The sequence below is a fragment of the Filicampus tigris genome, chromosome 1, assembly GCF_054856515.1.
Source record: "Filicampus tigris isolate MCC_2025a chromosome 1, RoL_Ftig_1.0, whole genome shotgun sequence".
Classification (NCBI taxonomy): domain Eukaryota; kingdom Metazoa; phylum Chordata; class Actinopteri; order Syngnathiformes; family Syngnathidae; genus Filicampus; species Filicampus tigris.
In genome coordinates, this window is record NC_141217.1 from 27,308,465 (window position 1) to 27,322,279 (window position 13,815).

The following is a 13,815-nucleotide window of genomic DNA, read 5'->3' on the forward strand; positions in this document are numbered from 1 at the left end:
TAGATAGATATATAATATGCCTGCTTTAGTTACAGCAAGATGGCTGGCGGCATCTGTGATAGTCTGGCCCACTGGGAATCTGAATCTGATGAGTGGTTACCTGAAATTTAAGCGCCAAGCGCTAAACCACACATGGCAGAGAGCAGGCAAATGTGTTGGTGGCAACTTTTTTTGAACGACTGCTTTGTGTTTTTAGTCAGTTTGGATGTCAATTTTAAACTTGGCATCTTTCGGCAAAGAATAAAGCGTAGCTGCCCCAGAAGTCCTTAAGATATAGGTAATCAATCAACGTTCTGCTAGGTGTGTGAGTGCATCAGAGCACGCCTACTGGTAAATGCCCCTTTGATGCATCCTGTTGTTATGGGGGAAATTACCATACCACAGAATTTGAACTGATAGTGCTTTTGACTATATACCGAACCGAAACTCTTTGTTCCACGGTCGTGACTAAAACCACGGTGCTTCTCTTCAATATGTGATTCAACCTTCCAATGGACCCTTCTCTAGTAACCACTCAATGGACCTTACCAGGGAGGCTGAGGAGAGTGATGCCCTTGTAGTAGGAACATAAAATCCGGTGCCCCTTTTTAAAAACGGTTCCCACCACGCCGACCTGCCGTTCACAGCAACGATGTTCTCTCAAAAGTTAATAACTCGACTGAGATAAATCCTCACAAAAATGTTCTTCTAAATTTCTTCTCATTGAAATGATTCGCCTCCCAATTCAAGATTACGGCGATGTGCTATATAAATACACTTCAAAAACTCCACAAGCTAGATACCATATACCGCGTTGCTGTCCACTGTCACCAGTGCTCCCTTTAACACCCACCACTGTGAACTGCACTCCCCGGTTGGTCCTCTCTTGACTCACAATGACAAACTCATTGGAGGTCCATGTACTGTAGCTATAAAACCATCATTGGCAAGACCCCACCTTGTCTCCTCTCTCTATTCACCATGAATATGACCCCCCCACACCCATACTCTTCCAGCAGGCTTATTAACCTCTTCGGTCCCAAAGGCTGCACTAATTCTGGTCGATCTTCTTTTCAAATTTCTACCCCGAATGACAGAAACACTCTGCAACAATAAAACTCACCTCATTCATCACAATATTATTGTTTAAAAAGTTAGGGAGGGTTACTCTTCAGGATCACTGTACCTGTTAGATCGTTCTGAACGTTTTATATGTTCTGAAGTAATTTATTATGTAAATATTTAACCACATCTCTTTTCACAGTTAATGTACTTGTATTTGCTTTTACTTTGTTTTGTTTTACTGTGCAGACTGCACCTAAGTCGTCATTGCATTTCTTTTTTGGTTTATTCACCAAGTCACCATGAAAAGTAAACATTTTAGTTATCTTAGCCTGTCCTGAATGAACGCTTTTTTTTCCTCTGTCATAGGACAAGAAAAAATACCTGGATATCATACACAGCTACATGGAAGTACACGGCACTGTGCATGGCACCAGCACTGTGCACCTCCCAAGCTACGTGAGGAACCACGGCATCTTGAGTGGACGAGACTTGCAGTTTCTTCTCCGGGAAACCAAGGTTAGCTCATACCAGCAAAAAAAAAAAGCATCAAATTTCTCAGCATCAAATTTACGTTTTAGGTGTGCAAAAACATATTGGGTCTGTCACTGTGTTTTCACGTCTTTATTGTTCCAAGTTGCAGAGGGTGTGTTTTCCTCATCTTTCCTGCACCAAAAACAGACTGCCTGAGCTAATTGGCCTCATGGGTTTGAACGGGGGGTACTGTAAAATATCCATTGGGAATGTCTTTCCGTGAACTATATGTTCCCATCTAGCACTTAAATATTTATTCTGGGTTCTGGGTGTGCTCAGCTCTGTGTCTTTCCTATTTTCTCACTGTAGTTCTCCTCAGGTGATCAGTGTAATTTATGTTCTTCATGTGTTCATATGATTATATTCTCATGGTGCAAAATACATTGTCGTTTTGGTCTGATTTTAATGTTAGTGTTCACAGGAAATGTTTAGATCGGGTACCTGCAGAATTTACATGAGGATGGAGCCTTTCAAATTCACTTAAAGGTCAAGAGCACTGTGACTTCACAAAACACATCTGTGACCATAATTGGTAAATTTAGCAGCATTCATCTTAACATTTTGCACAAATGTCACAATAAGATCAGAAAGCGATGACATTTTATGTCGAAAAGGTCAGGTTCATTGTTCTGCAACAAAACACTTGCTGTCATTCATCATCCAGCACAATAGACCAAATCATGCAGGGTCCATCTAGGCTGCCTTTGAATATTTAAGCATGCGCGCCTTCACTCGTCCCAGCTACAATAGCACTCTCAATCTCTCAGTGACTGTTTTTGTTCCCCTCCCCTCTGTCGTCCCTATAAATAGAGGTTGACTATTCCTCAAGGTTGAGGAGTGTTTGCCTGCACTTACACAACACATCTCACATGTAGACAAGTTGTGTGCAATGCTGCCACCTGTTGTTAGAAACCTGCTATCAAGCAGGTATCTGAAATGATGCCATAATCTCATTTGCTTAGAGTAAACTCAACAAGCTATAACATGCCAACTCGGGTGTGTTGTCAGTGGAGGATTTACAGGTCTGGAATTAAGTATTGGCAGCCATGATCTTGCCAAATCCTGGGCCAAACCTCAACAAAATTAAAATGAAAAATCCCCTTCCTGTAGTGTATGAGTGATTGTTGTCTTACCTCTTTTTACCTCTGCCAAACGAATCATAAGACTTGTGCAAGACACTGTAAGAAACATTTGCTGATGCTATCCTTTGCATTAGGGTGAGCATCAAAATACGCTTTGTCCCCTCCTTTGACCAACGCATTTTGGTTTTATGTCACTTTTTTCTTCTAAAAACAAACCACAAACTATCATCACTGCCTCCTCTTCATCCGCCATGTTTGTTTACACTAAAGTCACGTTAAATCTTGAGAGGTTTTGCGAGATTTCCCATCTGACCTTGGAATATTCATGAATGAAATGGGTTCGTGTGTGATGTGTTGGTGAGAGGGTTGAGAGCAATGCGTATTGCGTGCGCAGCTTAGAAGGAACATTGCTTGCTCTTACTCCAGGCTTCTGTGTGATTTATTTATTCATTTATCTTAAATATGAAGATGTACCTTTGACATCAAAAGTTACAAGTGTGCATTGCCGCACAGTAGCCTACTTTTAGGTGAAAGGAAAATCAAAATAGTGAACTGACTTTCACAACTGTGGCGCACAGTTCTGATCATTTTAATGGAAATCATATATTCAGAAATTGGATTAGTAAATTTTTTTCTTAAAAGAGGAAGAGATAAGGCTGTGCAATTAATCCAAATTCAATTACGATTTAAACTCCATGATTACAAAATTGTCATAATTGTAAAAAAAAAAAAAAAAAATAGATACTATTTTAGCAGTGTATATGTGTATATGCATATATACTCAGGAGTCATGCACGGTGGCGAGGCCATGTCATGATTTCTGGACAATTAAACAGAGAGAAGTGACAGATTTCATGAGGAAGTGTCCTTCAACGGACACCGGAGAGGGAAGTAGCTGTCCAACAAACAAAGAGTTACACACAGCCAGTGTACATAACGAAAGTGTCACAAGTGAAAGTAAGCCAGTGTTTATAATGAATGTGTCGGTAGTGAAAGTGTCTACTACAAGTGGACAGATGAAAAGCTCAGATAGTCAATGAAGCTCAGCATTTTTTTCAAGCCGAGCTGTGCTTGAAGCAGAGATTGGCTGGGGAATTAAATTGGTTTGGTCACATTACTCAGTCAACTTCAGCTCTGATATCTCAGCCATTTATGGTCAGATGTTCCCAGACAGTGAGATTGCCAAAACGTTTTCATCTGGCTCAACGAAAGCATCTTCTTACCTGATATGTTTTGGCTTGGGTCCTTATTTCAGATCAAAGCTATAAAAAAAATCAACATGCTATGTAGTGCCTTTTGATGAATGCATGAAGCGTCGCAGACAGAACAGTTGGATGTTGTAGTGAGACTCTGCAATGAATGTGAAGGGAAGGTGCTGGTGCAGCATTCAAGCAGAGACATTTCTGGAAGAAATCCAGAGAGCCCTTTCACCACTTAATTCCAGTAAGATCAATACAGATTTCAATGTGTCCCTGGCATCAAAAGGAAAAAAACAAGTAGACAGATGCGCCAAAGATTTGCCAATTTGAGAAGTTGTGATTTGCATGTTGTTCATGGAAGCTTTCAAGAAGGAGCGAGAGAAAAGTAGGTTGGAGGTGGGAGATGCAGAGCACTTTGGCAGATGTTCCGTGACTCACCAGCAAGAAGAGCTACAGTAACTTCATTGAGGTGACCAAAACAACATTTCCCCTGAAGTTCTGTTCCCATCGTTGGGTTGAAGAATGAGAAGTTGCTGAGCGGGCAATAGAAGTGTGGCCAGCTGTGCAACAGTACACCAGCAGCCACCACAAACTCCCGAAAAGCAAAGTACCATCATCTGCATCTGACTGTACAGTAAAGAAGGCCCTCTTTTTCTGGCTAAGCTCCAGTTTTTTGCATTTGTTGGTTGACAGTTGAAGCCTTTTGGGGAGAAACTGCAGACAGATGCACCAATGGTGCCTTTCTGAGCAAAAGATCTCCAGTCCATCCAGAGATACTTACAAGGGAAGTGGAGAAGATGAAAACATATTTCCAGCTCTTTCCAGTGACCTCTAAAACAAATCAACCAATCAAAACAAGAAGGAATGTCTCCTCTTCCTTGCTCTGTCCTGCAAAAAAAAAATATGGTGTACCCAGCAGCGCGACACATGAGATCCCTTGACCCTGTCATCACGGTGATAGAGAATGAGCAGGCATTAGTAATGTTTGAGAAACTCCTCCAGGTTCTCCTCAATGCAGGATCGTGCACTGAGTAAGAATGTGACAAAATCTTTGCACAGGAAAAAACATTCTCAGTGCATGCAAGTGTAAACCTCAAAGAAGAATTCCAACATTTTTCAAACAGTTGCAGCCTTGAAGATTTCGTGGGGAGATTTCTCAGGGGCAGAGCAGAGTATGCAGCAGTGTAGGACATGATGAAATGTCTCATCACTCTGTGTCATGCAGACGTAGCAGTGGAGCGAGGGCACTCGTGCTAGACATGCTAGTAGAAAACTTGAAGGAGTAGATTGTGATAGCATTGCGCTTGGTCCAGGTTCCACTGGCTGAGCGTGCAGTGGATGAAGCCAAGGCAAGTCAAATTTATTTATATAGCCCTTAATCACAGGAAAGTCTCAAAGGGCTTCACATGCCCATAGCTGACAGCATATAATCGAAATCCCTGATCTTAACCCCCAAGAGGGCAAGGAAAAACTAAAAAAAAAAAAACATCTGGGGAAAAATTAGAAACCTTGAGAAGGGACCACATATTGGGGGAATCCCTCTTCCAGGATGATCAGGCTGCAATGGATGCCGTGTGGGCAACATTTGACACACATTATGATACTACACAGTGTTAGTTAAAATAATGTGAAAGTTAATCAAAGGAAGTGCTGCAGGAAGATGACATCGGTGAAGTGAGTCCCTGCCCAGTGGTCAATGTCGAAATCTCCATAGCAACGCCGCCGAGGATGTGGTCAACCTCCGATCTTGTCGCGGTCAGTTGCTGTTGGATCGAAACGGCTACCTCCAATTCGGTCGTCATCGCCTAATTCCCAAGTCTGTGAAAAGGGGGAAGAAAAAGAATAGAAGCGGTAGTAAAGAGGCCAAAACAAACTGTTCAACTAAATGCAGAATCGTACAAATAAGTCTTAAGTCGTGTTTTAAACATTTCTACTGAGGTAGTGCCTCCAATATCCGTGGGTGGGGCATTCCAAAGCATCGGTGCCCGAATAGAAAACGCTCTAGTACCTGCGGACTCCTTTTTGGCTTTCGGGATCACTAAAAGACTGGCATTTTGTGACCGAAGGTTTCGGATCGGAACATATGGTATCACTAAGTCGACGAGATAGGAAGGCGCTAAGCCGTGCAATATTTTGGAGCTAAGTAGCAAAACCTGGAAATTGCATCTCACGCGGACTGGGAGCCAATGCAACGTATCGGAGTAATGTTATCGAACTTTCTCGTCCTTCTCAGGACTGCTGCAGCATTTTGGACTAGCTGCATACTAGACATGGGACGCCAGGGAGCAAAATGTTACAATAATCCAGGCGAGCCCTGCCAAAAGACTTCATGAGGTATAAGCACTACCTCGAGGATGAACAAAAAGAAAAAAGAACAAACTGCAAATGAGAAGAAAAGAACGGACCTCCACCAAGACATAGAAAATGGGAGAAAATAGCAAAACTGAGACAAATAATGAAAAGTAGTGAGATGATGAAGAAAGGGGCAGACGAAATGACATTCAGAAAGAAAAAAAAAAAAAAGGCTTTACATCCAATACGTATCGCTGAGGAAAAGGAAGAGCTAACAAAACACACTGAAAGACCTGCAGAAGAATGTCAAGAAGCTACTAGAACCTTTTAGAACATTTTAATTGAAATGCCATTGCTTTTCTTCATATTGTGCACTGCAGGATAGGATTTGATTTTAATATTTCTTTCTCTCTAATATTTATTTTTACCGTCATTTCCATTTGTGCTTTAAGAATGCTCGTGCCCGATACATAATGTAAACTGTAAGGAAACAGAAACCAGATGAATGAAAGGAAGTTGTTTTGTTTTGGATAAAAAATAAGCGAGAAAGAGGGAGAGGAATTGAAGCAATCTGGTTAGTGAGACATAAGATGCTATCAACAATTGGACTGCTTGCGGTGTCGCAGTCGACATACTATACTGTTTATACTCAAGAAAGGAATCAGTTTAACACTCATACAACATTGATGTCCATCTTTGCTGCAATAGGTGTTTTGTTGTCCATAATCATTTGTGCTGGGCTTTTTCCAGTTTAACCTATGACATCATACAAAGTGAAAACAAAAATATCAGATGCCCAAAAGCGGTGTTTACCATGTTACATCCCAGTACATATAAGCAGCTAACTTCACAATTTTGTGGTTGTTTCTTGATGGATTTTGTAATATCTATGTTGTAATTCCCTGATTTGTGGTAAAGGAGAGCCAGAGTCGCCAAAGCACTTTACAGCCATTTATTAAAAGCAGGAGAGCACAGTCATGCAGAAGCTGCTACAGACCCCGTCATGCCCCGCCCACTCCTTAAAGACACATGCATGCACACAGACGCTACAATAGGTGCCGTTTTCTATACCATTTATGCTTGCAGTTTTTTTTTTTGTTTTTTTTTAAATACATTTGCAATGTGTGGAAAAAGTTTGATATATATATATTTTTAATTTATACTGCATGGTCTCTCTGTAGTGCAGATTTTCAAATATTGCAAGTGAGTTGGCAATGCGTCCCCCGTGATTAATGGGGGTTCACTGTAACTCCTTCTCTGACCACTTAATCTGTTGCTAGTCTGACTACAACATATCACTATAGTAATTAGTAAGTGTAGCCAGCTCAACACTGTCAAACCAGAACATAAAAGTACCAGTACTGCTTGTTGCTGTGACATTTTTGCTTGTTTTCTAGATGACAGTGGATGAAGGACATTTCCTTCATCAACTGTATTTTCTCTTGGCAACATCGGTGGCTTGTTTATTTCATCAAGCTAACTGCTGCTGTCCGCAAACACCAGAGGCTTCTCACACACGCCCAATGAATTTTCTCGCCAAATAGCTTTAGTAGCTGCGAGCTGGCTGCTGCCGCACGCTGCCTCCTGTCTTCCTGCATCAGTGTTTGATTCACTGGTAGTTAAGTTAGTGTCAATTTAGACCCAGCTGGTATTTGTATTTGCTGGTATTTTCTGAGGGAAGCTATTTAATTGGGGCCTACAAAGATAAAGATTAAGTTCATTTGATAGCAGCGCCACAGCAGCAAGTGTCTCGATACCTTGCAAATATCATCACTAGGAGCTGTATAAAGGATAAAGATAACAGAACAATCTGACTTGATGCATAGTAAGTGCTTTGACCATCTTGCCCTGAGCAGTTGTCATTTTCAGTCGACAGAAGTGACAAAATGGCCGCCCCCTGAGATGGCTATAAACTGGTGGATTTTGCTCCTTATCTCATATTCCACAAACGTAATATTAATCAGAATGACATATTTCAACTAGTGGGCCTGCATAGAACATATTCTGGAAAAAAATATGTTTGGGTTGACTTCCACTTTAAGTGGTGCACAAGTGAACAAATAAAACGTTAAGAAAGAAGACATTTTCAGACTCAGATTGGCATTGCGAGCGTGAAAGTTTGTCTTTTGGTGTGGGCTTAGTCAACGGCTGTTGTATGTGTGATTTTTTTTTTTCTTTTTCTTTCTAGCATTGCATGTCGTGGTTTACTGACCTGAGCGTTCTTCACCATTTTACCTCTGTTGCAGTTGTTTGTGGGTCTGTCCTTTCCCTACGAGGGTCCTGCCCCCCTGGAGGCCATCGCCAATGGGTGTGCATTCCTCAACCCCAAGTTCAACCCACCAAAAAGCAGCAAGAACACCGACTTCTTCAAGGGAAAGCCCACCCTGAGAGAGGTGACGTTTTTGACAGACTTAAAATGAAGCTTTTCACACAAGCCGAATGTGTTGCAAGCGCTTATGTTCTCTCTGCCTCCATTTGTGCAGCTGACCTCTCAGCATCCCTACGCTGAGGTTTATATTGGTCAACCCCATGTGTGGACTGTTGATATTGAAAATGCCGCCGAGGTGGAGAGAGCAATTCGCTCCATACTCAGCCAGAAGGTAAACACATCAAATGCCCCTTGATTCACCGTTTAGTTTTGTGTTGTTCTTTTTTTAAATTGACATTTAACCCGACCAACTGTAGATGGAAAGTCGTCAGGCCTCGAGTCTGCCGCTGCTTCATTGTGCTTTGTAAGAGGAAGAACAATGGACAGAGCCTTAAATGCTTTGTGATGGCAGAGCCCACCAGGCTCCAGCTTGCCTTCGCGTACATCCCACCCTGTCCTCTTTCCCTACACGAGCACACTGAATGACTTGGGATGATTTGGTGCAATAACAAAAGCCTCACTTGTTGATCTTCCCAGCTCAAAATCCCCACTTGCAGTACAGTTCAGTTGATTTCAGTCCGCTACACTATTTTTATTTTTTTTGTTTCTATTAACAAAAGTGCCCAACATCAGCAGTATCCACTGCAGTGTTATGCGACCTAAAATTGTCATACAACTGACTAGACGGCGTCCCGATTACTGTCCTGTCTACGCTAGCCATCTCAAGTTAGAAGTTGCAAGTCGTACAGTGGTGAAGTGAACTGAGCTGTAGCACTTGGCAGTTGAAAACCAATTTAACTAAAGGGAACTGGGAATATTATTCACCGACCTGGCCTCTCTTTCGTTGACTGGAATTTAATGGCTACAGGATGCGTTATGTCAGTTTTGCCTGTGTTAGGCTGAGCAGGCCGGGTTGCCTTGAGAATTAGTTACTTTAAGTCTTTTGCGTCTGCACCGTATGACATTTTGAATAATGGCAGCACCGTACGTCTGTGTTTGTGTGAGCAGATTGAGCCTTATTTGCCATTTGAGTTCACCTGTGAGGGGATGCTGCAGAGAGTCAATGCCTTCATTGAAAACCAGGTACATGACTTAATTCCCTGCCGCATGTGATAAATTGGAGGAAGCGAACCCAAAACTTGATTTCACTTGGATTGATGGGGCGCATAATGTACTTCCGTGGACTGTTCAGCTGAGTGATGTTGCGATGTGCCATCTCGTCAGGACTTCTGTCACGGCCAGGTGATGTGGCCTCCACTCAGCGCACTGCAGGTGAAAATGGCAGAGCCAGGCCGCTCGTGTAAGCAGGTGTGTCAAGAACAACAGCTCATCTGTGAGCCGTCCTTCTTTCAACACCTCAACAAGGACAAGGACCTGGCCAGGTGCTGTACAAGCACAAAAGAGCTCATTGGTTTTGTCATCATGCTGCGCTTTTCTGAACCGCAGTGTTGGTCTGTTACCGACAGAGGACTCAGTTCTTGTTTTCACCCGACAGGTTTGGCGTGGACTGCCAGACGGTGGAGTCGAGCGCTGACACGGTGGTGCCGGCTTACAGCGAGAGCCGCCACCACTGCATCTTTCAGTCCGACCTGCTGCTCTTCAGCTGCGCCGGCGCCCACCAGTCGCTTAAGCGCGTCTGCCCCTGCCGTGACTACATGAAGGGCCAGGTGGCACTGTGCAAAACCTGCCTATAGCAGCGGCAGCGCACACCCACGCCATTCGAAGAGGATGGGCTGCTGTGTCTGATCAAACCAAGCCAGACTCGTCCGAGGGAAGCATTTTACGCAGACAAACACAGGACTGTGTGCGTTCATCATATTTATTGTTTAGTCGACTGCTAGAAGAGAGGCACCTCTGCTGGAAGAGACCAGAAGCAGTGTAACATTACTTGAATCAACAAAGGGAGTCATCTTGGACTTGAAAAACTGCAGCACATATCAGCGAGTGGCGTCCCGTTTGACTCCAGGTTCGGCAGAAACACAAGCCAACTGTCCCACCCTAGCAGCTGACCCGCTCCCGCCCTCTCCAGCCCGTTGCCGCCATGCTCCTCCCCCTTCCCTGCTTAATCTGAAGCTGTTCTTTCTCTAGGTAGATTTACACTGGAACGCCCACACACCTACTAAACAGATGTCTTGTTTTACACTGTAACAAACTTCTGAATTTAAGTCATGAAAGCAAACTATTGTATAGAGATCTAGATTTTTATTCTGAAGGTGTGATTATTTTCTGAAATGTCTAGGTGCAGATATGCAGATATTTTGCCATTCACAAATTGCACACTTCATTTTAAGATCTATTATGTAAAAATCTAAAGTGGAGCAAGTGGAGTATATGCTGAATATAGAGGCCAGTAGGTTGTCGGAATGGTTTCACGCATCATCCAGTACGAGCGACACCATGGAGGGCCGCAGTTCCTGTTGATAAAACTGACATTGTGTCGCTATGTGGCAGGATTATGATTATCGTCGTTTTCATGAGTCAGTCATTCGTTTTTTTCATCACTTATCCTGTTCAGGGTCACATCGAAGCCGGACTTTATCCCTGCGGATTTAGGACATGGTACACCATGGACAGATTTATTATTATTATTATTATTATTATGTCATATGTAATAGATGACCGTGGTCTGTATCAGTGATACCGCCAAGCCAAGGCTAGCAAGAGAACGAATTGTAATCATGACGTGTTGCTCAGAGACATGGAAACATTGGAGAAATGTTGTCCTCAACGTAGACTACAGCTTGAAAACAAAACACCCCAAAATCCTCTGATGCCAACAATCAGTTTGCTTACAGTGATGCATTCAAGAACAGGTAAAACTCCAAAACATCGTGGCTAAAAATGCACTATATTTGTATTTGCATAAGTTTAACAAAATATTATTAACACTGTACATTGTTTGTATGGGTTTTTAAAGTTTATATTTATTTTGTATACTGATGTTCCTCTTTTTTTTTTTGCTCTTGACCTTTATTTATAAGAGGGGTGTCTTTTATTTATGGAGAGACATTAGAAAATATACTAGAACGCGTGCATGTTATTTCATGTATGACCACCAGAGGGAAGTATTGTGTACTTCTGTTCCTTTGAGCAGTAATGAGAGGCACACTAGTTGGACTATCAATAAAAATGCTCCCCATATGGTCGATATCACTCAAGGATAGTTTGGAAATGGTGATTTACTTTTATTCTTCTCATTTGTCTTTTAAAAAGGACAGTATCGGCAAACGTGCCTCGTTATACTGCGACAGTCAGCAGGAGTTTCGTTGCTGAGCTCTCAAGTTTGCACAAGTGAATCCCGATACATCACCTCTGACGCAGACCTTATTGTGGTTCAGCCTTTCTATTAATTTCCTTCTTAACAGATACATGGCATGCAGCTAAGTCTTTGTTTCAGAGAGCATGATGTGCCTTCACGATACCGCTAACGTCTAATCGTAGGCTTCAAATTATCACCTGCCAAAAAAAAATTCAACATTCGATCCATAACTTATCTGCCATCAACAACTGGAATCTGTTATCCTGATTTCTTCACCAGAATCTGGTGTTCTGATTTGCTCTGGTGATTCAAGATGAATCACATTTAATCATATTTGAGTTTAATATATTTTAAATCTGAAATATATTCATTGTATTAGGTAACATTTGTGTGTGTTGGAAGCTTTGTGAATGGATGAACTTGTTAGTTTGCAGCAGTTTGCTGCAATTGAGCCCCAGTTATCTGCAGTATTTCACTGACGTCCTTGTTTCCTGGTTACTTTACTACAACAGTCTTCACATATTTGACCTGAACTTGAGTCTAAAGTCAATTTGATGGTATTGGCTTGTAATGAAGAGGATATTTGGTGCAGCGGCACTTTGTGACATCTGTACTTCAGTGCTTTATAATATTAGTGGACCAGCCTGGACATCTCATGTTGCTGCTGCTGTTTATGTTCACAGTTGAGTGCAGCGGTTGTATAAACTGTGTGAGACATAATGTTATCACCCAGTACAGTTGAGTTACTGCTTGCCTTATACTTTTGACCATGCCTATTAACAAATGCATGTATATGTCTCTCCATTTCATTTTACCACCGTGGCTTAAATGTTAGATCTACTGTACATTTCACATCTGAAAGGGGAAACTGCAGCAAACAGTTATTCTTTATCATCGTTTTAATGAGATTTATCAAATGTGTGTAACATTGATTAGGCGGAGACATTTGAATTGGCCTTTCCATTCTAAAAGAACAAAGCAGTGGAATTGTCATGTAATTTGAGGAAGCAGCTGATACCAATTTGTGTGTAGCACAGAGTAAGGCCCAATCTGAATACCCACACTTGCACCCTACGGTCTTCGCCGAAGTGCACAAAAATTGCAGAATTGGGACACTTTGGGTGAAGTGCCCCTGCATCAGCGAGCATGGCGGCACGGGTTTTGGCAATTTTGCTGTTTAAAATGATTTTAAAACGTCAGTTAAGTAGTAGTAAAGCATATGATAAATATTGTCATAATTGGATACTTATACTTGAAGAAACATTTTTTAGGTACAGCAACAGGAATTCCACCGAATGTCGTCAGTTTCCCGCTATTTTGGTCAAATCCGCAATGAATTGTGGGTAATGTGTTTCGGTTTAGGGGCCATAGGTATTCAGTCATGCAGGGGCGCAAAGGGGGCGGGGCAACAGTGCACTTCGCAGAATTGGGACGCCCTATACACTCGTACCCTTCGCGAGAACGCGCAACTGAAGGACACAAGGGTGCAAGTGCGGGTTTTGGAATTGGGCCCAAATGAGTGTTGCGTGTTGGCCCAGATTATCCGTCATTTAGTCAATTGTACAAATCTGTCCTTTCTGCAAATGAGGTTCAATGTTTTTGTTTTTTTTGTGGGTGCTGTCACATATCTCAAGCGGCAATGTTGTCCATTGGCAAAAAGGAGAACACACTTGCATTTTTGTGTTAACAATTCTCAATGAGTAAGCAGGAGATTATTTTATTTTTAAATAAACCTTTTCTTTTTCTGTGAAAAAAGGCTCTGACTGGTTAAACAGTTGACATTACAGCGGAACAGATGATTTATTTGCTGTTGTGTCCAGCAGGTTGGTTGTCATCATACAAAACTAACTTTTGTCTACATTTCTCATGCAGTTCCAACTGAATATATTTTGTATCCAAAACATACAATTCCACACATGTGAGGACGAAATACTATTCAAGCTACTTGGATTCCACTACTTTTTCATCAAAAGTCCTGATCTTGTTAAATAGGACTGACAGCGGAGTGTATACATTCAGTTACAGTCACTGAAGCCACCA

General features: G+C 42.1%; 1 protein-coding gene across 1 annotated transcript in view; it reads left to right on the plus strand.

The window, feature by feature from the left end:
- The window catches only part of mgat5 (alpha-1,6-mannosylglycoprotein 6-beta-N-acetylglucosaminyltransferase), a 60,827-nt gene extending 49,150 nt beyond the window's left edge, over positions 1-11,677 (plus strand). Inside the window, exons 12-17 of the mRNA XM_086029453.1 lie at positions 1,411-1,560; positions 8,395-8,541; positions 8,632-8,748; positions 9,525-9,599; positions 9,741-9,898; positions 10,012-11,677. Of these exons, the coding sequence (XP_085885579.1) occupies positions 1,411-1,560; positions 8,395-8,541; positions 8,632-8,748; positions 9,525-9,599; positions 9,741-9,898; positions 10,012-10,210 (846 nt within the window). The 3' untranslated portion in view covers positions 10,211-11,677. The remainder of the gene's footprint in view (positions 1-1,410; positions 1,561-8,394; positions 8,542-8,631; positions 8,749-9,524; positions 9,600-9,740; positions 9,899-10,011) is intronic.
- Positions 11,678-13,815: the final 2,138 nt, after the last annotated feature.